General features: G+C 40.8%; 1 protein-coding gene and 1 long non-coding RNA gene across 4 annotated transcripts in view; one reads left to right on the top strand and one right to left on the bottom strand.

The window, feature by feature from the left end:
* The window catches only part of CYP2J2 (cytochrome P450 family 2 subfamily J member 2), a 47,708-nt gene that overhangs the window by 14,959 nt on the left and 9,485 nt on the right, over positions 1–23,264 (top strand). For 2 of the 3 annotated variants that reach the window (XM_077988546.1, XM_001082853.5), the window contains 5 exons: positions 668–844; positions 2,693–2,834; positions 5,397–5,584; positions 9,723–9,861; positions 16,818–18,722. In XM_077988546.1, coding sequence (XP_077844672.1) covers positions 668–844; positions 2,693–2,834; positions 5,397–5,584; positions 9,723–9,861; positions 16,818–16,996 — 825 coding nt within the window. In that variant the 3' untranslated portion in view covers positions 16,997–18,722. Of the gene's footprint in view, positions 1–667; positions 845–2,692; positions 2,835–5,396; positions 5,585–9,722; positions 9,862–16,817; positions 18,723–23,264 lie in introns of those variants that run through there. The other variant, XM_028833141.2, reaches the window with a different exon arrangement.
* Positions 16,455–16,735, bottom strand: LOC144338570 (uncharacterized). The gene is made up of 2 exons (XR_013412805.1): positions 16,606–16,735; positions 16,455–16,540 (listed from the first exon to the last, which is right to left on the bottom strand). It is a non-coding gene; the product is annotated as an uncharacterized LOC144338570 (long non-coding RNA).

The raw sequence follows: 23,264 nt of genomic DNA on the forward strand, positions 1-23,264 counted from the left end.
TGTATCTTTTCTTGGTGTTCTCAATAGAAAGAGTGCCCTTGAATTATGCAGTGTGCCATTATCAAAATTTTTAAAAATTTCCTTTGTTTAAAAAAGACTCTATTTTTGAAAATTACAAATGTACATAAAAGAATACAATCATGAATCACTGTGTACTCATCAATGAGCTCTAACAATTATCAGCACGTGGCCATTCTCACTGTGTCTGCATCTGTGCCCTACTACCACATCCCCACTGTCCCTGAATTATTTTGGAGCAAATTATAGACCTCAATTATTTGATACATAAATATTTCAGCATATATTTATAAAAAGATCCATTTTAACAAAAATAAAATACCATCGTGCCTGAAAAATATGAACAATAGTTATTTAATGCCTTCAAACACTCAGCCAGTGCTCAGATGTCCCCAGATGTCTCATACGTATTTTTTTTTTGGTGGCAAGCTGTTGGAGTGGTGACAAGTGGTCTGAGGCTGGATATATTTTTGACAGAGAGCTGAACTGTTTCACTAGAGGGGTGAGAGAGAAAAGAGGGGTCAAGGATAACCAAGGTTTAAGTGTGAGCAAATAAAAGCGATAGAAAGAGAAGATGGTTTCCGTTGTCTTAAAAAGTGAAAAAAAGGCACAATGTTATCTGCATGATTGTTTTGTTTTTCTCAATTAGCTCTATAATATCTTTCCATGGCTAATGAAATTCCTGCCTGGACCCCACCAAACTCTTTTCAGCAACTGGGAAAAACTGAAATTGTTTGTTTCTCATATGATTGAAAAACACAGGAAGGATTGGAATCCTGCAGAAACAAGAGACTTTATTGATGCTTACCTCAAAGAAATGTCAAAGGTGAGAAAACCAAAGTCATTTTGTATTTTTTTCTTACAGCACAAATAGGGGTGTATTAGTTTCCAGCTGCTGCTATAACAAATGATCACAAACTTGGTGCCTAAAATAGCACAGATTCATTCTCTCACAGTTCTAGATGTCAGAAGTATGAAATCAGCGTCACTGAGTTACAGGTAAGGTTTTGGCTAGGCTGGCTCTCTTTGGAGGTGCTGGAGGAGAATCTGTTTCTATTACTTTCCCAACTTCTAGGAGCTGCCTATATCCCTTGGCTTGTGGCCACCTCCTTCATCTTCAAAGCCAGAAGCACAGCATCTTCTCTTCTCTCTGGTATCTGCTTCCATCCTGGCATCCTTTCTCTGACTTTGTCCCTCTTATTTCCCTCTAATAAAGACTATTATGATAACACTGGGCCCACTGGGATGTTCCAGGATAATCTGCCCATCTCAAAATCCTTAACCACATCTGCAAAGTTCCTTTTTCCCTATAAAGTAACATCCCTAGATTCCAGACATTAGGATGTGGATGGGCATCTTTGTGGGTCATTATTCAGCCTGCTACAGGAGTAAAAATAAGGGCAATATTTCAGAAAATGTAGAGTAACATTAACTCAGTATTGATGATGCAATTAGAGATAAAGATGGGGGTTAATGGCATTTGGTTTGAGGTCCTGTGAATGCCCCAATACTGCCCTTTCATCCCCCATCCCCTACCCTCTACTGTTATTTGGAGGTATACACAAAGGGGGAACATAGCAGTTAATCCTCAAAGCTCTGTTCTATCATTAGTTGGGCCTGGACCCAGTAACCTATACTCTTTTCTCAGCCCCCATAGAGAATACAAGTAAAGCTGAGTTGGATGCCAGAGTTTAAAGGCCAACTTTATTAAGGCCTGAGTTGGGCTTTTGCCTTTCCTTCTGTCTTGTACCTTTCACTTTCCAACATTACAGGCCAGAAGTAAAGAGGAAACCAAATTGGATGCATGACCTTGAACACAGTTACCCCTCTGGTTAACATGTATCTCTGTGTCAATACTGTCATCTTTATACATCCAATTCTCCTTCTGGATTGGAAAGAATGGTGGATTTCTTTCCCTCTTATTTAACCTTATTGGCATGACATTTATAGAAGTATTGTTTTCATCTCAGAGGAGGAGATTCGCTATATGTTGTGCAGGTAAGGAAGGGACCATTAACATCAAGAGCAACATTGGACAAATTGAAGTTTCCAGAAGCTGATGTTAAAGATGACAGTATCATGAGGAATGCTTGTTAGAATCAGTGAGGTTCAAATTGGAAAGGAAAAGATGAATGAGGAGATATAAGAATTGTTGTTCACAAGAGGAATTCCATTTGTCTTTTCTGTTATCAGTACAAACATTTGTCAAGTATTTGCTATGCGTCCTTGCATTCATGTAAATCATAATGCCCTCTTAAGGGGTGTGCACTCCTATTTCCAGTGTATAAAATGGGAAACTGAAGAACAGAGAGGTTAAGTAACTTGCCCTAGGTCATACAGCTGCTAATTGAAGTGGTTAATATTGGAAGCCAGATCTGTCTTATTCACATCCCATTCTCCTTTCACTGTACTAAAAGCTTCCCCCAAATTACAGGCAAAAGAAAACAATTGTCTTGATTTTCATCCATCCAAAGGTGTCCAGCACTTGGGGCAGGACAGTGCTAACGATATTGCTGTAATAAAAGTCTGCCTTCTGAAGAGGCCAAAGGGAAAACTGTTTCTTTTGGGGACCTTTTCTTCCAAATTTCCTCCTAGGATGAAGCCCCTGTGTGTTACAGCAATCAGGAATCCTCTGAATAAACCAATAAATAACATTAAACGTTGTCTTTTCTAGCACACAGGCAATTCTACTTCAAGTTTCCATGAAGAAAACCTCATCTGCAGCACTCTGGACCTCTTCTTTGCCGGAACCGAGACAACTTCTACGACTCTGCGATGGGCTCTGCTTTATATGGCCCTCTACCCAGAAATCCAAGGTGAGCATGTCAGTGAGTGAGCCTGGACCAGGACAGAATAGTGCCTCCTGGGACGTGCCGCCTGAAGTCAGAGCCGGAAGATCTCATTGTAGGATGAAAAGAGGCAGAACAGTCATGAGTGATGAGGTCTTGGAAATTGCACATTCTTCACATATTCTGTCTGAACTGTGATGGGCCCAGGTAATACAAATGTGAGAGAGAATCCCTGTCCTCAAGAAGCTCAGAGGCAAGAGGGAAATCCAATCGACATTGAGATAGTTCCAGGAAACAGTTACTTTCTGATGTGAAAGTCTAGTTGTGTCTTCCCTTCTTTTAAGTGATACCTTCCCATTTCTCCCTGAATAATGTTCAAACACCTTAGTCTGGTATATGTCACCCTCCGATATGCCCCTTCTGCCTGTCTAGCCTTGGCCCCACCTACCCTCCATGGTGGCCTCACTAAGTGACACGTCATTTTCTTTGTAGTCTGTATTTATGGCTCTATGTCATGATATATGCTTTTCCCTCTACTTGCCCAGTTTTCCTACATAGTAAACTCCTAGCTCTTCTTGAAGAATCTGTTCAAATACTACCTCTCTAAGATGCTTCTGCACTCCCCTAGGAAATTATTAACATTTTCTCCCTCCAGAGATGATGTAATGTGCCTTTGTTACTAGGCTTATCATGTATTATTTCTATAGCTTTCCCACAGACTATAGTCCACTCAAGAATGATGTTCACATCATTTTTCTTCCTCCAGCTTCCAGAACAGTTTGAACATATGGGGGATGGGAATGCTTAACAATACAGTTTTTCGAATTGTGGGTAACCATTTATTAATGAGTCATAAAATCAATTTAGTGGATCCAGACCAACTTTTTTTCTTAAGATAAAAATAGAAAAGATCAGAGTGCTTCCCATGTACTAAGGTAAGTTTGTTTACAGAACTTTATTTTTTCATCTGTATCTGCATAATGTATGCTTTATATGTGTGTATTTAGGTATATGCATCCAGGGTCATGCTCAGTTAAAAAGGCTAGTAACAAACACACAAGCACTGTATGATTCCACTTACATGAGTTATCAAGAATAGTGAAATGCCTAGAGACACAAAGTAGAATGGTGGTGGCCAGAGGCTGAGGGAGGAGATAAATTAAAGCTCTATATCTCCTCCCTCAGCCTCTGGCCACCACCATTCTACTTTGTGTCTCTAGGCATTTCACTATTCTTGATAACTCATGTAAGTGGAATCATACAGTGCTTTTTTAACTCAGTTAAAAAGGCTAGTAACAAACACACAAGCAAGTTCTGGAGAGTGATTGCCCAACAGTGTGAATATATTGAATACTACTGAACTGTTCATTTAAAAATGCTAACATAGTAAATTTTATGTTGTGGGTATTTTACCCACAAATAAAATGTTTTTCAAAAATTATAATTTATTTCACTTTCAGGTAAAAAAAAAAAAAAAATCCAAACTAGGCTTTGCAAAGTCATTAGGGTTCCCAACTCCTTCCAACTTGTTGCTCTGTTGTGATTAGAATGATGCTCTTGTTAGCACTAAGACAGCTCACCAATAGGCTTTCCTCCAGTAGGAAGCGAAAGGGGGAAGGGAGCGCATATCCTTTCTTTAAGAACTTGTTCCAAGGATTAAACATCACTTCTGCTTACATTCTATTAGTCAGAATTTAGTCATATGGTCACACTCAGTTACAATAGGACCTGGAAAATATATTCTTTAGCTGGGCAGTCAGGTCTCCAGCTAAAATCTCTATTACTCTAGAAAAAGAGAAAAGAGGTAAGACTGCTGCAGTTTCTCTCACTGGCTAGGTGAGCACTCAACCAGCGAAAGAAACTGGTAGCAGTCCTATCTGGTCACACAAATCTCAAAACATCAGTTCATGTAAATCTCAAAACATCCTTAAGATGAAGGTAGATTTATCCTCACTCATCAAATAAGGAAACTGAGATTTAAAGAGTGTAAGTAACTTGAGGCATCAATGTTGTAGAGCAAGTTTGCAATCCGATGGGTCTTACCTCAGGGCCCGCTTTCCACTCTTACGTGTCTACCTGAGAAATTAGTCTGTAGATCTGCTAAGGGTTGAATATTTGGGCCCACCCCAGCCCTAATGTATATGTTGAAAGCTCATTCCCAGTGTGATGATATTAGGAGGTGGGGCCTTTGGGAGGTGATTAGCCTTCAGGAATGGGAGAAATACTGTTATGAAAGAGACTCCAGAGAGCTGCCTCACTCCTTCTACTATGTAAGGACACAGTGAGAAAGTGCCATTTGTATACCAGAAAGTGGGTCTTCACCAGACACCAAGGCTGCTGGGGTCTGATATGATGGAGTTTAGCCATGTTAATCCTGGTCATTCCATCCCATAGCCTAACCAGGCTCAAGGAGATTTACAGAGTTGGTAGTTTTCTGGATAAGCCTTTCAAAAAGTTACAAACCATTTTATTTCTTGCAACCTGGTCAGTAATTTAAATACAACAGATGAGATCTTGGAGACCACTCATACCTCTTTATAATAAAGCATAAAAGCTTAAAAAATAATAGAACCCTTCCCTCTTTACCAGAAAAAGTACAAGCTGAGATTGACAGAGTGATCGGCCAGGGGCAGCAGCCGAGCACAGCCGCCCGGGAGTCCATGCCCTACACCAATGCCGTCATCCATGAGGTGCAGAGGATGGGCAACATCGTCCCCCTGAACGTTCCCAGGGAAGCGACAGTTGATACTACTTTGGCTGGGTACCACCTGCCCAAGGTAACTAAGCATGCTTAGCCCCACATCTTCAAGCCCATCTTTTAGATGGGGTGAAAACCTGAACTTGAGAAGTGACATTTATTCTTGTCCTGAGGAGTCATTTAAATGGAAGAGAAAGATATCTTAGACCTGATATATACTAGATTTTCTCCATGTGTCAGCTAGATATAAATAGGTATTGTGGGGAGGGGAGCAGGAAGGATTCCTACGTTAAATATGTTTAGATAAAGACTGGCGTTTCTTTCCTGTGGTGCTTCTCAGTGTTTTGACCATGCTAATGTGCATTGTGAGTCTGCGGGCAGGCGACAGGCAGCAGTTCTAGGTCAGACTTTATCACAGAACAATTTTCTTTGTTTTGGTAGAACATCTCACCAGACTAGGGATCTGCCAAACTTTGGGAAATTCTGCTTCATGATCCTGGGGTTCTAGAATGCTGAAGTGTGAAAGGACATTTAAGACCACCTGGGACAACACCACATTTAATGCTGGTGTTTTTAACATAATATCCCCACAGGCATTTTTCCAGTTTTTTCTTATAGTCCTGTGATGTATTATTAATTAATTAATTTATTTATTTATTTATTTATTTATTTATTTGACACAGAGTTTCGCTCTGTTGCTCCCAAGTAGCTGGGACTACAGGCATGCACCACTATGTCCAGCAAATTTTTGTATTTTTAGTAGAGATGGGGTTTTACCATGTTGGCTGGTTAGGATGGTCTCGATCTCTTGACATCATGATCCACCCGCCTCGGCCTCCTAAAGTGCTGGGATTACACGTGTGAGCCACCACGTCCAGCAGATGTATAATTTATTATCTTATAAGGAAGCCAATCTAAGCATGTGCAATATTCATTACTGGAAAGGGAAAGAAAGGCGCGAACATGTATTAAGCAATGATTATGTGTTGTGAACAATGTGGCCTCTTTCAAAATGTCTTACTCAATTCTCAGAGTAAGTTTATTCAAAAGAAGCTTGTTATTTCCATGTTATGGATTGAGAAGTAGAGGCTCAGAAAAATTAGGTTTGCATGAGATCTCTCAACTATGAAGAGTTGGGATCTGGAAGCAGATTTGTTTTGTTTTTTTGTATGACACCATTCTCCCTTCATAGGAGGTGCTTTGCGTCCACTTTAAAAGCGTCTCCCTGTTATTTTTTCATTTGCTCTCGGTTAGATTCCCTGTACTCACAAGTGGAACTCTTTCTTTTTCTTTCAACTTTTGTATTAGATTCAGGCAGTATATGTGTAAGTTTGTTACAAGGGTACATTTCATGATGCTGAAGTTTGGAGTATGATTGAACCATTACCCAGGTGACTGGCATAGTATCCAGTTGGTAGTTTTTCAACCCTTGCTCCCCTCTCTCCTCCAGTAGTCTCCAGTGTCTATTGTTCCTATCTTTATGTACATGTCTATCCAATGTTTAGCTACCCTTATAAGTAAGAACATGCAGTATTTCATTTTCTGCTTCTGCAACAAACAGAATTCTGATGTCACTCCACCCGCCATGCTTAGGATCTCTACAGACAGCTATCATGTGCCCTCTAGTGCCCTCTCCCCACATTGCATGTTTTCAGTTCCTTTCCTTGCTTTCTAACCACTTTGGTCAGCCTCTGTGAATCTATTCCAGTTTGTCTAAGTACCTCTGAGTGTGTTATACCTGGGGAAAATCTCAAGAAGTAGAATCAGAAGAGCTTACCCATTGGACATTGCTTGGTTACTATCCCTGCAGAGCCAGGAAAAGCAGCTGTTACATTTGCTATTTCCTTACTGATTGGCCATCTAGTGGATAAAGGCTGAGGTCTAAATTCCCCAGGTGCTGTTTGCATTTTTCTAGCAATTTATTTAACTCAAGGAAACCAGCTCGGCTCAACAGACTTCTGCCACTGATTTTTGTCAGCTTTAATAATCATCTTGGGAACTGACAAATTGAAATAACCGTGTGTTACACAGTCTACAAGCTATGTCTTTGACATCAAATAGACCTAGTTCAAATCATGGCTCTACCTCTTCCCACTGTCTGACTCTGGGCCCATTATTTTACCTCTCATAGCTTCAATTTCTTCATCTGAAAAAATGCATTTAAACCTACTTTACAAGATCCACGTGGAGGTAAAATGAGATCATGCATGTAGGGTATTTAACTTAGTACTTAGTACAGAAAGTGCTTAAAATAGCAGTTATTGGCTGGGCGTGGTGGCTCACGCCTATAATCCCAGCACTTTGGGAGGCTGAGGCAGGTGAATCACCTGAGGTCAGGAGCAAGACCAGCCTGGCCAACATGGTGAAGCCCATCTCTACTAAACATATAAAAACTAGCCAGGTATGGTGGTGGGTGCTTGTAATCCCAGCTACTTGGGAGACTGAGGCAGGAGAATTGCTTGAACCCAGGAGACGGAGATTGCAGTGAGCCGACACAGTGCCACTGTACTCCAGCCTCGGTGACAGAGTGAGATTCTGTCTCAAAAAAAAAAAAAAAAAGGCTGAGCACAGTGGCTCATGCCTGTAATCTCAGCACTTTGGGAGGCCAAGGCAGGCGGATCACGAGATAGGAGACCGAGACTATCCTGGCTAACACAGTGAAACCCCATCTCTACTAAAAATTCAAAAAAATTAGCTGGGTGTGGTGGTGATGCCTGTAGTCCCAGCTACTCAGGAGGCTGAGGCAGAGAATGGCCTGAACTGGGGAGATGGAGCTTGCAGTGAGTGAGCTGAGATTGCGCCACTGCACTCCAGCCTGGGCGACAGAGCTAGACTCCGTCTCAAAAAAAAAAAAGAAAAAGAAAAAGAAAAAGAAAGAAAGAAATAGTTATACTAATATTGAAAATTAATGATTTAAAGTCCTTGAATTAATATTATATTAATATGTTAATATTTGAATGAATTCAACAAACACTACATACCTGAAATGCTCAGGTCTGGCAAAACAACCCTGAGAAAATTAATCGTGCAAGTACATATTTAGAAACATGATAACTGCCCAAAGGAAAAAACTCACTGTGGTCTTTAAAAACACAGACTAGCAGGAGTGGTCAGGGAAGGCTTCCAAAAGCAAGTGATGTTTGAGGATTAATGGATCATTAAGAGTTAGCTTGATGACAAAGTGGGGAAGAAGAACATTCCTGGCAAGGCAAGTAGTATTTAAAAAGGGTATTGAACTAAGTAGGAACACGGCATGTTTGAGAAACTGAAAGAAGAGCCCTGTAGTGGGAGTGCAGGCAGAGGGGGAGAGTGGCCCAGACTGGGACCAGGTGATGAGTCTTTGCCCTGAGAGCAATGGGTAACTACTGAAGTGTGTCAAGTCCTAGGTATGAGCAGTGGAGGCTGTGGGAGTGGGGAGTGACATGACTAAATCATGCTGGAAGCTCACTCTCTTCCAGAGTCTGAAGCAGATTGAAAGGGGCGACAGGATTTGGGGTATAGTTAGGAAACTGTAACAGGGGTCCAGGCAAGCCGGAAAGAAGTCTGGACTAAGTGGGCATGGTGGACATGGAATGGAGGTGAAAGTAACATTGACCAATCTCGTTGATGGGTTGGATAAAGGCAGAGTAAAGGAAAAGCTCCCTCTGGGAACTCCTGTGTTTCTTAATATATACCTGGGTGGACAGGGGCTCCTTTCATGGGTCTGCCTGATTCTATTACTAAACCTACTGTGGGGAGTGGGGTACCGTGTACTAGACATTGGAGGAAAGAGAATGGCGAAGCCAAGATGAATGAGATGTCTTTTACCTTTGTAGAGCCGCCATCGTTATAGCTTCACTGAGCAGCTGGGTTGGTTTTGGTACACTGCAGACTGACTGTTGGATTATTCTCTCATCAGTGTATTCATGTCCCCTCCCTCCGAGACCTACCTAAACTGACCTGTCCCTGTAAGGAAGATCCATCCTGCACTCAAGAGTAGCCAAACATCCCTGTTAAAATTCCCAGCAGGGAAATCCAATCTAATTTGTAGGCTGTCCCAGACAAAGAGGAGGGTCCTGGGTTGGGGGACACAGGAGACCGTGTACCGCAGTTGGGGAGGGTGGGGCAGTTCAGAGTATGTTCAGCCTCCGGCATGGAAGCCCGAGGATGACCACCCTCTGCATTGGTGTGCTTTTTCATGGGTCAAGCCTTGCCTGAGTCTCTGCTGCTTTCTCTAGGGGACCATGATCCTGACCAATTTGACGGCGCTGCACAGGGACCCCACAGAGTGGGCCACCCCTGACACGTTCAATCCAGAGCATTTTCTGGAGAATGGACAGTTTAAGAAAAGAGAAGCCTTTCTACCCTTCTCAATAGGTAAGTTGTAATAAACAGGCATATGGGAGTCCAGGGCCCCTCTCCCAACGCTCCCCTGCTCTCTCCCTGTATTCCCTTGCTTTCATTGGAACATCTCCAGACAGCCTGGCCAGTGCAACTCACTCCATCTTGCTGTAGGGGTCAGCCCTGGGATTTCCAGGGCTGGGCGTTGCTTCAGCCTGCCCTTATTTCCTAAGCCCTCCATTGCCTCTGCTGGAGATTTCAGCTTTCCTGTGTTCTGTCCTCTGAAACACTGGGGACAGAGACCCAGACTCCACTTCCAGCTCACAAAGAGGATTGGGTGCTGCTTTTTGTTTGTTTGCTTTTTGTTTTTTGTTTTTTTGAGACGTAGTTTCACTCTTGTTGCTCAAGGCTGGAATGCGATGGCGTGATCTCAGCTCACTACAACTCTGTCTCTCATGTTCAAGTGATTCTCCTGCCTCAGCCTCCCAAGTAGCTGGGATTACAGGCATGCGCCACCATGCCAGGCTAATTTTTTGTATTTTTAGTAGAGACAAGGTTTCACCATGTTGGCCAGGCTGGTCTCGAAGTCCTGACCTCAGGTGATCCACCCACCTCGGCCTCCCAAAGTGTTGGGATTACAGGCATGAGCCACTGCACCCGGTGGAGTGCTGCCATCTTTACTAAATTCTAAAATGTCCTCAGTTCTTTTTAAGGACTGCCCACTCACAGAGAAATAGAGCTGATCTATAATAAGGAGATAGAGAGGGACAAGGGGAAGGAGAAACTTATTTGCCACATGTGCATCAGTCAGTGGCTTCACTAGATTGGATTCTACTCTCTAAGTACGCCCTCGAAAAGGCTCTTTGGCCTTTGTAATTTTAATTCATTTTTTAAAATCTAATTAATACATTTATATAATGTGTAACTTGAAAATTAAGAAAGAAGAGGCAGTGAAAACTCTCTTTTTTCTCCTGTTTTTAAGATAACCAGGTCCAAAAATATATTTTTAACTCATGACATTGAAAAATCAATAACAAAAATTCTTAGTATGTTCCAGGTTTTGAGTTAGATATGTTGCATAGTTTATTTCAAATAATTTCACAATTCTTTAGTTCCATCATATTTACTGAGCATCTATTATGTGTCAAGCATTCAGCCCTGGTGATATTACAATGAATGAGTGAAACAGAAAACAAAACAAAACAAAACTGCTCCCATGGTGCATATGTTCTAGTGTAATCATATAAAGTTTATGTTACTGTAACCACTTTTTAGTGATGAGGAAGCTGAAGCTTAACCCAGTATAGAAACTGAAGTCATAAAACTCACGTGGCTGAGCTAGGATCAGTGTCGATCGCATTTATCAAAAACTAAAATGTGCTTTCTTCCTAACACTCTCTACTGAAAATAAATGCTACACAGACTTACCCTGTGGAATGCATGATAGTTTTCTTATTGTTAATTTAAAATACGTATTGATGTTCTGAGACAACATCATTTTGCTGAGGATGACCCTAAGGCTCAGAAAGGACAGAAACAGAATGACCCATGTTGGTATGACTCCGAAGCCCATGCTCTCCCACTGTGCTGTCTTGCCTTAGATGTCTCTGGGCTGATTCTGACGATCAATGCTGTCTTTGTCTTTCTTCATCTGATTCTGTCACCTCTGCTCACATTGGACAATTCACTTCGAATGTGAAAGCTGATATAAGATGTAGGAATATCTTCCAGTCTTCCTGTCTACGATAGTTTCAAATTTTGTATTATAGCACAAAGTTTCAGCTATTATGTTCCAATTATTATAATTAATTATTCCTGTTCTTTGACTCTTGCACAACATCCATGTGGAAATGCTAGAAATGTGACCTTCTCTGCATTCCACAAAAATGCTTCACCTCATGTCATCTGCAACTGTGATGAGAGGAATCTTACTAGAAGGCCATGGCTTTAAAAGGAAAAAGGATACTCTGGGCTAAGCGATGCCTGGATATCTTTTCTTCATATCACAAGCCTCTTTCTCAGAGTTGCTTCATGTCTCCTGTTTTTAAAAAATTATCTTATCTGAATTAGCAGTAGTCTTTTTAAAAACTATACGCAGTGACTCACTGCTGCTTTGCTATTGAGAGTTGTATTGCACCCTCTTAGAGACTTCATTTGCAAGAAAATTGTCTAATTTAATCCTTACAACAGCCCAGTTATTAATAGGCAGGAAATGGATTGGGATCTCTTTTTAATTTAAGATAACTAAAAATAAGAGAGAGTTGTTTCTTATCCAAGATCATATGCTCAAGGAATTTGCAGAACAGGACCTAAAACTCAAGTTTTTATACTTCTAGTCTAGTGTTCTCTCTAGTAAGACTAGAATGTAGCTTACTTAAAGTCCTCTCTACTTTAAGATTCACTAATTCCATAACACATGCATCAGTTAGCATATTGCTACATAACAAACAGTTCAAAACTCTGCAGCTTAAAACAGTAAGCATGAATTATTGCTCACAAGTCTGTAAGTCAGATATGTGGCTCTGCCAATCTTGGCTCGGCCCCCCCTTGGTCTCTCTGATCTTGACTAGAGGTCAGCAGGCTGATGGCTGATCTAGGATATCTTCATTTGGGACAGTGATGCCCTTCTCACATTATCCCTCATCCTCCAGCAAGCTGCCCTGGCTTAGTCACATGGTGGTGATAAGGTCAAAAGAGGGAGAATGGAAGTACACAGGCCTCTTAAGGTCCGGACTGGGAACCGACACTTCCATTGCATTATGTTGGCCAATGCCAGTCATGAGGCCAGCCCCAGTTTAAGGGGAGGGGATATTACTACAGTTTTTAATGGGAAGAGCTATGACATCACATTACAAATGATGTGGATCCAAGAAGAGGGGGAAATTGAGGCTGCTTTGTTCTTACCATCTCTTTTTCTGAGAAGAATGAAATTCATAGAAGGCAAGCAATGTATCTGGGATGTCCCACAGAAGATGTGATAGGATGAGGACCAGTTAAATGGATCAGGAGATAGAAATCTGAAGAATCCAAAGGGTTAACAAAACATCAACACAACTGTCTTTTTAATCACATGCCCACTCTTGGCACACAGTTGCTTTTCCTTGCTGTTCCTTTACTCTTGGTAAAGAGTCTTCTAGAGGACTCTTCCGAAGTCCTCACTTTACAAGATGTAACAGCTTCTAAAGTGTGCATAATCAGGACAGGTTTCAAAGTTTTACCGCAAATTTATATTTACTTTTCCTCATTTAAATGCTTCCTGTTTGATCCATCAAAGCAGGAAGCAACTTCATGAAATACATGAACCCAGTTCCTCTCTTTCCAGTTAAAATCTTTAGATTCTAGGAGATAGGGCTGGAAAGAAATTTGCCAAAAATGTAGGTCAATTCTCTCATTTTACTACTGAGGTAACTGGCCTGTTTGGTTAGTGATAGTTTGTGGAAGCACCAGGGATGGGAGCCAAGTTTCCTTTCTTCCAGGCATGGAAGAATTAAGAATTAAGGTGTTAAGTTTGACAACTAACAGTCCTAGTTTTCATGCTTTTAAAAGCAAATTCATACTTGCCATTACATTGGGATCCTTGCCTAGCCATGCAACATAGTTAGGAGAGAATTTATTTCATGCATTTGACAAATGAGATAAGTTTAGGTTTGCGAGAATGAATGGTTTACTAATAGTCACACAGTTGGTTACTGATGAAGCCAGTTCTTTATTCCTGGTTCCTGACTTGCTAGGTACAGTTTGTCATGATATATGGATTCTTTTAGGAGAATCTTGGGTATATTTACAATAAACTGATTTGGTATCATTTTAACCTGTTGCTAATTGTACTATTTGTGATGGATAAAGAGATAAAGGTGAGGGGAACAGAGATGAATTAGACACACACTGGTGGGAAACACAGGCACAAATAATATAATAATGACATAACCATGAAGCACGTTTGCCTTTACTAAGCACTTTTGCATATATGATCTAACTTTACTTCCTTAACAACCTGTTACAGACAGAGGACAAAACTTAGGCATGCATACATTTCCAAGAATATTAAATTACATGGGAAAATACAAAGCAGTAAAAGCAGCATATAGAATTGACTACAAGGAATCATATTTGTTATGATGTACAAAGACTCTCCACAAGGACAATGAAGAAATATGTTAAAATGTTGACAATGGTTTTGTCTAGATTATGGGGTTACAAACATTTTTTATACTTTATACTTTTCTTTGTCATGCTTTTTTAAATTATTGCTGTGAATACGTATTACTTAGGGAGAAAGTAAGCTATTAAAAATGCACACAATAGAAATGGCAGTAGTGACTTGTGTAGGGTAATGTAGCCCAAGTGGGGCGAGGAGGACATTCACACAGGGGAGGGGGTGGTGGAAGCTGAGAGCTGGTCTCAGAGCACAAATGGTATGAGGTGGAATCTGCACAGGGTGGCTGTGGCAGTGATGAGGGGTAAGTTATATACAAGGGATACTGATCCAATAAATAAATATATTGAGGATAATGAGAGGAAGTTGCAAATAAAGAAAGGGAGAAAATCAAACTTTGTGGTGTTGGATTGGAATCTGAGGTAATCTATAATGAACTCAGATTTTCAATAGATGAGTCAATAAATATAGAAATGTAGATTAAATATGGGGGTGTGTGTGTGTGTGTGTGCGTGTGTATATATATATAATGTATACACACACAGTTTTGGACATATACCCACATTATATACATACATATATTCCCTAGCTCTGGCCACCGATATGAGCGAGGGGCAACAATATCTGGAGAGCAATGAGCATGCCTAATGCCCAGATCTTGATTTCTACGTATTATTATCCACTGAAAGAAACCAGGACTTTTGGAAAAAATGACTGATTCCAGGGCTGGGAAAGGGAAAGTATAAGATCAACCTGGAATAGATTGTTGTGCCAAAAGTCAGGAAGTGACAGGTTGAATGGGCGTCTAATGGTCAAATCTGGAATATTTTGAGCATCAGAACAAGTAATGATAGTAACAGATTATAACCCTTTGAATAAAACCAGGAATCCCATGAATCCAACTGATATCAATAAATGAGTGAATAAATAAATGGGGAGGGGAGCAAGCATTTCCTTTAGTAGAGTGCTAACTAATAAATGTGGAAGAAATGACAGAATTTTAAAAATCACAATTTGATAGCTATCAGCAATTAATAATATGGTCAAGAAATAGCAATGGAAAAGAGTGGATCACAGTTTAATGAGAATGGTTTGTTGACATTGTCTCGAAGTACTTATTAGTTACAGAGAAAAAGAATAATTTTACAAGAGAACTTGGCAGACACCACCTTAATCAAGTGATTACCAATAATGTCACACATCAAAATTGTACAGCACTTGCTAGGATAAAAAGAGAAGAACACAGTATCACTTTGGTGATATTCCTACCAAAACTGCAAAACTTCACAGCCTGAATCCAATCATGAGACAGCATGAGAGGCATTTACAAAACAACTGCTGGTCTGTAATCTTTAAAAAGGCCAGTGCCATGAAAGTTGTATAAAGAGTGAGGACTTATTCCAGACTGAAGAACTAAGGTGACATGACAACTAAATGCAGACCGTGATCCTGTACTGGCTGTACTGGACCCTTTTCTAATGAAGGACATTGGGAACCCTGAATGAGACCTCAGGAGAAGATGTTGGTCATTCATCAGTGTTAATTTCCTGGCTTGGATGGTTGCATTTTGATTATGTCGGAGAATGTCCTTCTTTTTAGAAAATACATACTGAAGATTTCATGGGTAATGTAGACGATGTACTCCCAAACAATTCAGGAGAGCCAGGTTCTTTGTCTTATCTCTCCAAGTTTTTTGTACATTTGAAATTATTTCAGAATAAAAGGTACATTATGGAAAGTATCACAGTAAAGAATTGTAATATACAGAAAGCTGTTTGAGTAATGCTACCACCCAAAAGGTTTTCTTTAAAGGTCATCTTTTAAATTGCATTCTTCTGTTTTTTTGAGAATTAACCAGATCCAGTTAATAATAAGCAATTGTACAGCTGTTTATTATTACCTAGGTGACATGTTAAAATACTTTGTTTTGAGGTATAAATTATTAAATTATTTGGCCTATTTGGATTCAGCATGTAGCTCACACAGTATATAAAATTCTCATCTTAAACACGTATTCATTTTCACTAATATGCACACGTACATTTTCACGGATGCCTAGAGAGGTTAATTTGCCCCCAATCATGTGGCTAAGAGGTAGGAGAAGCTGAATTGAATCTCTGTCCTTCTGCCTCCAGTTCATGCACACATAACAGGGAGTGGGATGAGGTCAGGACAGTGTTAGGTATCAGCTGTGGAGACCAGGACCCAGCCTTGGACCACACTTTAGAAGAAATGGGAAGGGAAAGGGCCTGCAAAGGGAAAGGGCCACTGTGCATAAAAAGAACCACTGAAGGACGAAGGCCAAAGCAGTCACAATATAGAGGGCCACCCATGCCAGAAGGCCCCTATGATTAAGGACGAAAAGTGGCACAGGGAAAAGATGACTTATACCTTAGGAACTCTGCTCTGACATTTAATTCCTTGTATTTTCAACAATTTTTGTAGGGATTGAAAAAGTTAACATATTTGGTTGTTTTTGTTGTCTTTTTTTGTCATGTTTGTTAAATTCTTTTTTTAAAGCTCTTAGGCTAAACACCCCCTTTCTAGGTCAGCCCTCGCCTTCCACTTCTATGGTCCTACACCCTGCAACTTCACCCTGGAAGCTCGCATGCCAGACCCCTGACAGCATTTGACTTTGTGTTCCTGGACTTCTGCTTTCTATGCATTGATGAACCCAAGTGGTTGTCAGACTTAAATAAGCTGCTGGCCATAACACCCTGGGGCCTACAGGCCCTTCCTCTGCTCCAGTTTTTTGGGATATGATTGAGGACATCTATCTCTGCTAGGCACAAATGCCACCTGAGAAGATAACCCATCTTTTGATTTTGTCTTACAGGAAAGCGGGCATGCCTCGGAGAACAGTTGGCCAGGACTGAGCTGTTTATTTTCTTCACTTCCCTTGTGCAAAAATTTACCTTCAGGCCCCCAAACAATGAGAAGCTGAGCCTGAAGTTTAGAATGGGCATCACTATTTCCCCAGTCAGTCACCACCTCTGCGCTGTTCCTCGGGTGTGATTTTGCTAAGAAAGAAAGGGGCTTTTTAATGATTGCAATTCTAACTGGTGTGAGATGGTATCTCATTGTGGTTTTGATTTGCATTTCTCTGATGGCAAGTGATAATGAGCATTTTTTCATGTGTCTGCTGGCTGCATAAATGTCTTCTTTTGAGAAGTGTCTGTTCATGTCTTTTGCCCACTTTTTGATGGGGTCGTTTGTTTTTTTCTTGTAAATTTGTTTGACCTCTTTGTAGGTTCTGGATAGTAGCCCTTTGTCAGATGAGTAGATTGCAAAAATGTTCTCCCATTCTGTAGGTTGCCTGTTCACTCTGATGGTAGTTTCTTTTGCTGTGCAGAAGCTCTTTAGTTTAATTAGATCCCATTGTCAATTTTCGCTTTTGTTGCCATTGCTTTTGGTGTTTTAGACACGAAGTCCTTGCCCATGCTGATGTTCTGAATGGTATTGCCTAAGTTTTCTTCTAGGGTTTTTATAGTTTTCGGTCTAACATTTAAGTCTCTAATCTATCTTGAATTAATTTTTGTATAAGGTGTAAGGAAGGGATCCAGTTTCAGCTTTCTACATATGGCTAGCCAGTTTTCCCAGCACCATTTATTAAATAGGGAATCCTTTCCCCATTTCTTGTTTTTGTCAGGTTTGTCAAAGATCAGATGATTGTAGATGTGTGGTATTATTTCTGAGGGCTCTGTTCTGTTCCATTGGTCTATATCTCTGTTTTGGTACAGTACCATGCTGTTTTGGTTACTGTAGCCTTGTAGTATAGTTTGAAGTCAGGTAGTGTGATGCCTCCAACTTTGTTCCTTTGGTTTAGGATTGTCTTGGCAATGCGGGCTCTTTTTTGGTTCCATATGAACTTTAAAGTTGTTTTTTCCAATTCTGTGAAGAAAGTCATTGGTAGCTTAATGGGGATGGCATTGAACCTATAAATTACCTTGGGCAATATGGCCATTTTCACGATATTGATTCTTCCTCTCTATGAGCATGGAATGTTCTTCCATTTGTTTGTGTCCTCTTTTATTTCACTGAGCAGATTAAAAAGTCAGGAAACAACAGGTGCTGGAGAGGATATGGAGAAATAGGAACACTTTTACACTGTTGGTGGGACTGTAAACTAGTTCAACCATTGTGGAAGACAGTGTGGTGATTCCTCAAGGATCTAGAACTAGAAATACCATTTGACCCAGCCATCCCATTACTGGGTATATACCCAAAGGATTATAAATCATGCTGCTATAAAGACACATGCACACGTATGTTTATTGCGGCACTATTCACAATGGCAAAGACTTGGAATCAACCCAAATGTCCATTGATGACAGACTGGATTTAAAAAAATGTGGCACATATACACCATGGAATACTATGCAGCCATAAAAAAGGATGAGTTCATGTTCTCTAGGGACATGGATGCACCTGGAAACCATCATTCTCAGCAAACTATCACAAGAACAGAAAACCAAACACTGCATGTTATCACTCATAGGTGGGAATTGAACAATGAGAACACTTGGACACAGTAAGGGGAACATCACACACTGGGTCCTGTTGTGGGGTGGGGGGAGTGGGGAGGGATAGCATTAGGAGATATACCCAATGTAAATGATGATTTAATGGGTGCAGCACACCAACATGGCACATGTATATATACATAACAAACCTGCACGTTGTGCACATGTACCCTAGAACTTAAAGTATAATAAAAAAGAAGAAAGAAGAAAGAAAGAAAGGAAGGAAGGAAGGAAGGAAGGAAGGAAGGAAGAAAGGGAGGGAGGGAGGGAGGGAGGGAGGGAGGGAAGGAAGGAGGGGAAAGAAAAGAAAGAAAGAAAGAAAGAAAGAAAGAAAGAAAGAAAGAAAGAAAGAAAGAAAGAAAGAAAGAAAGAAAGAAAGAAAGAAAGAAAGAAAGAAAGAAAGAAAGAAAGAAAGAAAGAAAGAAAGAAAGAAAGAAAGAGAGAGAGAGAAAGGAAGGAAGGAAGGAAGGAAGGAAGGAAGGAAGGAAGGAAGGAAGGAAGGAAGGGAAAGAAAGAGAAAAAAGAAAAAGAAAGAAAGAAAAAGAGAGAGAGGGAGGGATGGAGGGAGGGAAGGAAGGAGGGGAAAGAAAGAAAGAAAGAAAGAAAGAAAGAAAGAAAGAAAGAAAGAAAGAAAGAAAGAAAGAAAGAAAGAAAGAGAGAGAGAAAGAGAGAAAGAAAGAGAAAGAGAGAAAGAGAGAAAGAAAGAAAGAAAGAAAAGAAAGAAAGAAAGAGAAAGAAAGAAAGAAAGAAAGAAAGAAAGAAAGAAAGAAAGAAAGAAAGAAAGAAAGAGAGAGAAAGGGGCAAGGAAAGTAAGAAGACATGGCATGTGTTTTGAAGCCACTGATGCCTGCTCAGATGTGATGGGACAAAATGAAAGTGATTTTGAGGAATGATCAGAGGAATTTGACTCAGAAAAAACTAGATCCAAATCCCAGCTCTACTGTCTCCTCCAAATTAGCCTTGGGAAAATCATTTACATGCTAAATAATTTACCTTTTTATCTAGGAGACGAAAAGAGGATAATGATTCCTTCCATAAAGAAAGTTCTTGTAAGAATCAAAAGAAATGGTGAGCTTTAAGTGGTTTGTAAACCATGAGGCACTTCATAAAAGTTCTATCTGTAGTGTGCCTTCTTCCTGCTTCCTCTGTGAGATATGTATTTGCTTCTGACCTGTTGAGAAGCTCAGGTCAAAGTGGTGCAAAATAGTTGATAAGAGTTAAAAGTGGGCCCTAGGAGCAGTCACAGAAGTGAGCTATGAAGGCTCCCCAATTTGGTAGTACTGTTCATGCTTTATCTTGTTTCTGTCTCAAACTGATCCTCTGATAAGTCAGCAGGGCAGGTTTTATTCCTCATTTAGAGACAGGGAAAGCAAGTGTCATTGAAACAGTTTCTGTGGTTTACATAAGCACACACCCAAGGCCAAGTGGGATGTGACCACAATTAACCAACCTGGGAAACAGGTTTCAGGAACAAATGTGGAAATATTTTTCATCCTTAACAATACTTTCTTGCCTTTAATCCTCCATCAGGCACTTATTCCTATGTTGTTTCACACTGCCTTTAACGATGGTGGGTGTGATCTTCTCTTGCAATTAAGATTGTAAGCTTTTTGTGGCTAATATTACCAGCCTAAACTCCCTGGGCCCTGTTTTGTTGTTGTGGTGGTGATGGTTGTTGTTCGAGATGGAGTCTTGCTCCGTTGCCCTGGCTGGAGTGCAGTGATATGATCTTGGCTCTCTGCAACCTCTGCTTCCTGGGTTCAAGTGATTTACCTACCTCAGCTTCCCTAGTAGCTGTGATTACAAGTGCATGCCACCATAACTCGCTAATTTTTGTATTTTTAGTACCGACGGGGTTTTGCCATGTTGGCCAGGTTGGTCTAGAACTCCTGACTCAAGTCCACCCACCTCGGCTTCCCAAAGTGCTGGGATTACAGGTGTGAGTCACTGTACCTGGCTGACCTTGGTATTTTATAGCAGGGAAACAGAAATGCCAAAATCCTGCTCACTTTTTCTAGGTGTGGCTGCTGAAGGAAGATAAGGATTATAAAGTAGAAGGCCAGGTAACACTGATAGTACATGAAGTTTTGACCCCAGTACCACTGCAAACAAATGAACTCCCTGGGAACCTGGGCTAAGCCTTATAAAAAGATCATTTTTCCTAAGGTGGTGTCTTAGTCTGTTTTCTGTTGCTATAACAGAATACCTGAGACTGGATATTTATAAAGAAAAGGAGTTTATTTGTCTCACATTTCTGTAGGGTGGGATGTCCAAGGACATTGTGGCAGCTTCTAGTGAGGGCTTCCATACTGTGTCATCACATGGCAGAACAGCAGAAGGAGAAGCAGGTGCATGCAAAAGACAGAAAGCAGGAGGTGCCAGGCTCACTTTTATATCAGCCCACTCCCACAACAATGAACCCACTCCCATAACAATGAACCCACTCCCATAACAATGACATCCATCCATTCATGAGGCCCATGCTCTCATAACCCAGTCTCCTTTCATTAGGCCCCACGTTCCAACACTGCAGCATTGGGGACCAAGTTTCAAAATACGTTTTGGAGAGGACAAACATCAAAACCATAGCAAGTAGTTAGACCTAAGTAATTTACATAGCTTAAAACAAAATGGGCCATGAAGTCACAGGGCTCTTTCTTCTTGTTGCTTGGGATTCAGAGAAAAGTCAATTAAATTGATGCTGTGAGAAAGGGAAACAGAAAAGGATGGGAGGAATGTTTGCAGCTGCTAAGCTAGCTGGGGAGCCAAGAAAAGGGTATGTCTGGATGACATGGTTGAGTTTTTAATGTGTAGGAGGAGGCTTTGATCCTTCCCTAATAAAAGAAAAAATGGAGGTGAGAGCCCCACCTATGTGCAATTTTTTTTTTTTTTTTGTAACCCACGAGAAATTTGCATCTCTAGAAAACAGGCCAAGTGGTATTCTGAGAATAAAACCAATCAAATCAGGCTTTGAACTTGAACTTCTCAAACATCCAGGACTTTCATTTTTCCCCAGTCAGATCACCCAAGTAGGAGACTCAAATGGACACTGGCCAAAATACATTGTGTGTCTCAGTTTCCTCATTTGTAAAATGAAGGACTTTGTTGAAGTCATCTCTGAGTTCCATTTCTACTCTGCTGTGCATCTTCTGTGACTCTAGATGGGCAGTACACACCTGTTACTTGGGGGAATAAGTGTAAAAACACTGGGAACTCATCCTGACCTGATAAATGCAATGGGATCCTGGGCCAAATAGGATGTGAGCACAACTAATCAGAAACCACAATTAATAGATGACTGTGAGTAACTGAAGAAAATATCTCTTTTTTCTCAAAGCTCATGGAAAGGCTCTAAAATATGAGCCCCCGTTTTGTCCAAAGACTTCCTGTCCCACACAAATATTTTGTTCTGTATGCACTCTTCTAACTCTCTTTTTCTTCCATCTATTTTGGAAGCTCCAGGGCCCCTGACCCCCTTGTCTTTTGTCAGTGCCTGATGACACATGGTGTGCAAGCAATATAACATGATCTGTGGTATCATGGATGAGGCATGGATTTGCCAAAAGGCACCCAGGCTGTGGATCTTCTCTCTACCACTCTCCTACAAAGAGATGCAGACACATGCATGCTGCAATATAAATTTAAAACCAGGTTGGAAGTTGAGGGACTTATAGCAGAGGAGGAGCAGGACACACAGGATACCCTGAGTTGTTAGGAAAGTGTGCCTGAGTCAGGCATAGTGGGGCTGCATGCACCCAGGAGAGGTCCAGGAGGGGGACTGACCTCATAGTGCCTGATATGGTTTGACCATGTCCCCACTCAAATCTCATCTTGAGTTTTAGCTCCCATAAATCCTATGTGTTGTGGGAGGAACCCAGTGGGAGGCAATTGAATCATGGGGGCAGGTCTTTTCCATGCTACTCTCATGATAAGAATAAGTCTCAGGAGATCTGATGGGTTTATAAAGGGGAGTTTCCTGCACATGTTCTCTTCTCTTGCCTGCTGCCATGTGAGATGTGCCTTTCACTTTCCACCATGATTGTGAGCATGATTGTGAGGCTTCCCCAGTCCTGTGGAACTGTGTGAGTCCTTTAAACCTCTTCTTTTATAAATTGCCCGTTCTCAGGAATGTCTTTGTCAGCAATGTGAAAAAGGACTAATACAGTAAATTGGTGCCAGTGGAGTGGGGCGCTGCTGAAAAAATACCTGAAAATGTGGATGTAAATTTCGAACTAGGTAACAGGCAGATGTTGAAATGGTTTGGAGGGCTCAGAAGACAGGAAAATGTGGGACAGTTTGAAACCTTCTAGAGACTTGTTGAATAACTTTGACCAAAATGCTGATAATGATATGGACAATGAAATCCAGGATGAGGTGGTGTCAGATGGAGATGAGGAACTTGTTTGGAACTGGAGAAAAGGTTATGTTTTAGTAACGAGACTGGCAGCATTTTGCCCCTGCCATAGAGATTTGTGGAACTTTGAACTTGAGAGAGATGATTTAGGATATCTGGCAGAAGAAATTTCTAAGCAGCAAAGCATTCAAGATGTGACTTGAGTGCTGTTACAGGCATTCAGTTTTATAAGGGGAGCAGAGCATAGAAGTTTGGAACATTTCCAGTCTAACAACGTGACAGAAATGAAAATCCCATGTTCTAAGGAGAAATTCAACTGACTGCAGAAATTTGCATAAGTAAAAAAGGAGCTGACAATGGGAAAAATGTCTTTAGGGACTGTCAGAGGTCTTCACAGCAGTCCCTC

The sequence above is a fragment of the Macaca mulatta genome, chromosome 1, assembly GCF_049350105.2.
Source record: "Macaca mulatta isolate MMU2019108-1 chromosome 1, T2T-MMU8v2.0, whole genome shotgun sequence".
NCBI classification, from domain to species: Eukaryota; Metazoa; Chordata; class Mammalia; order Primates; family Cercopithecidae; genus Macaca; species Macaca mulatta.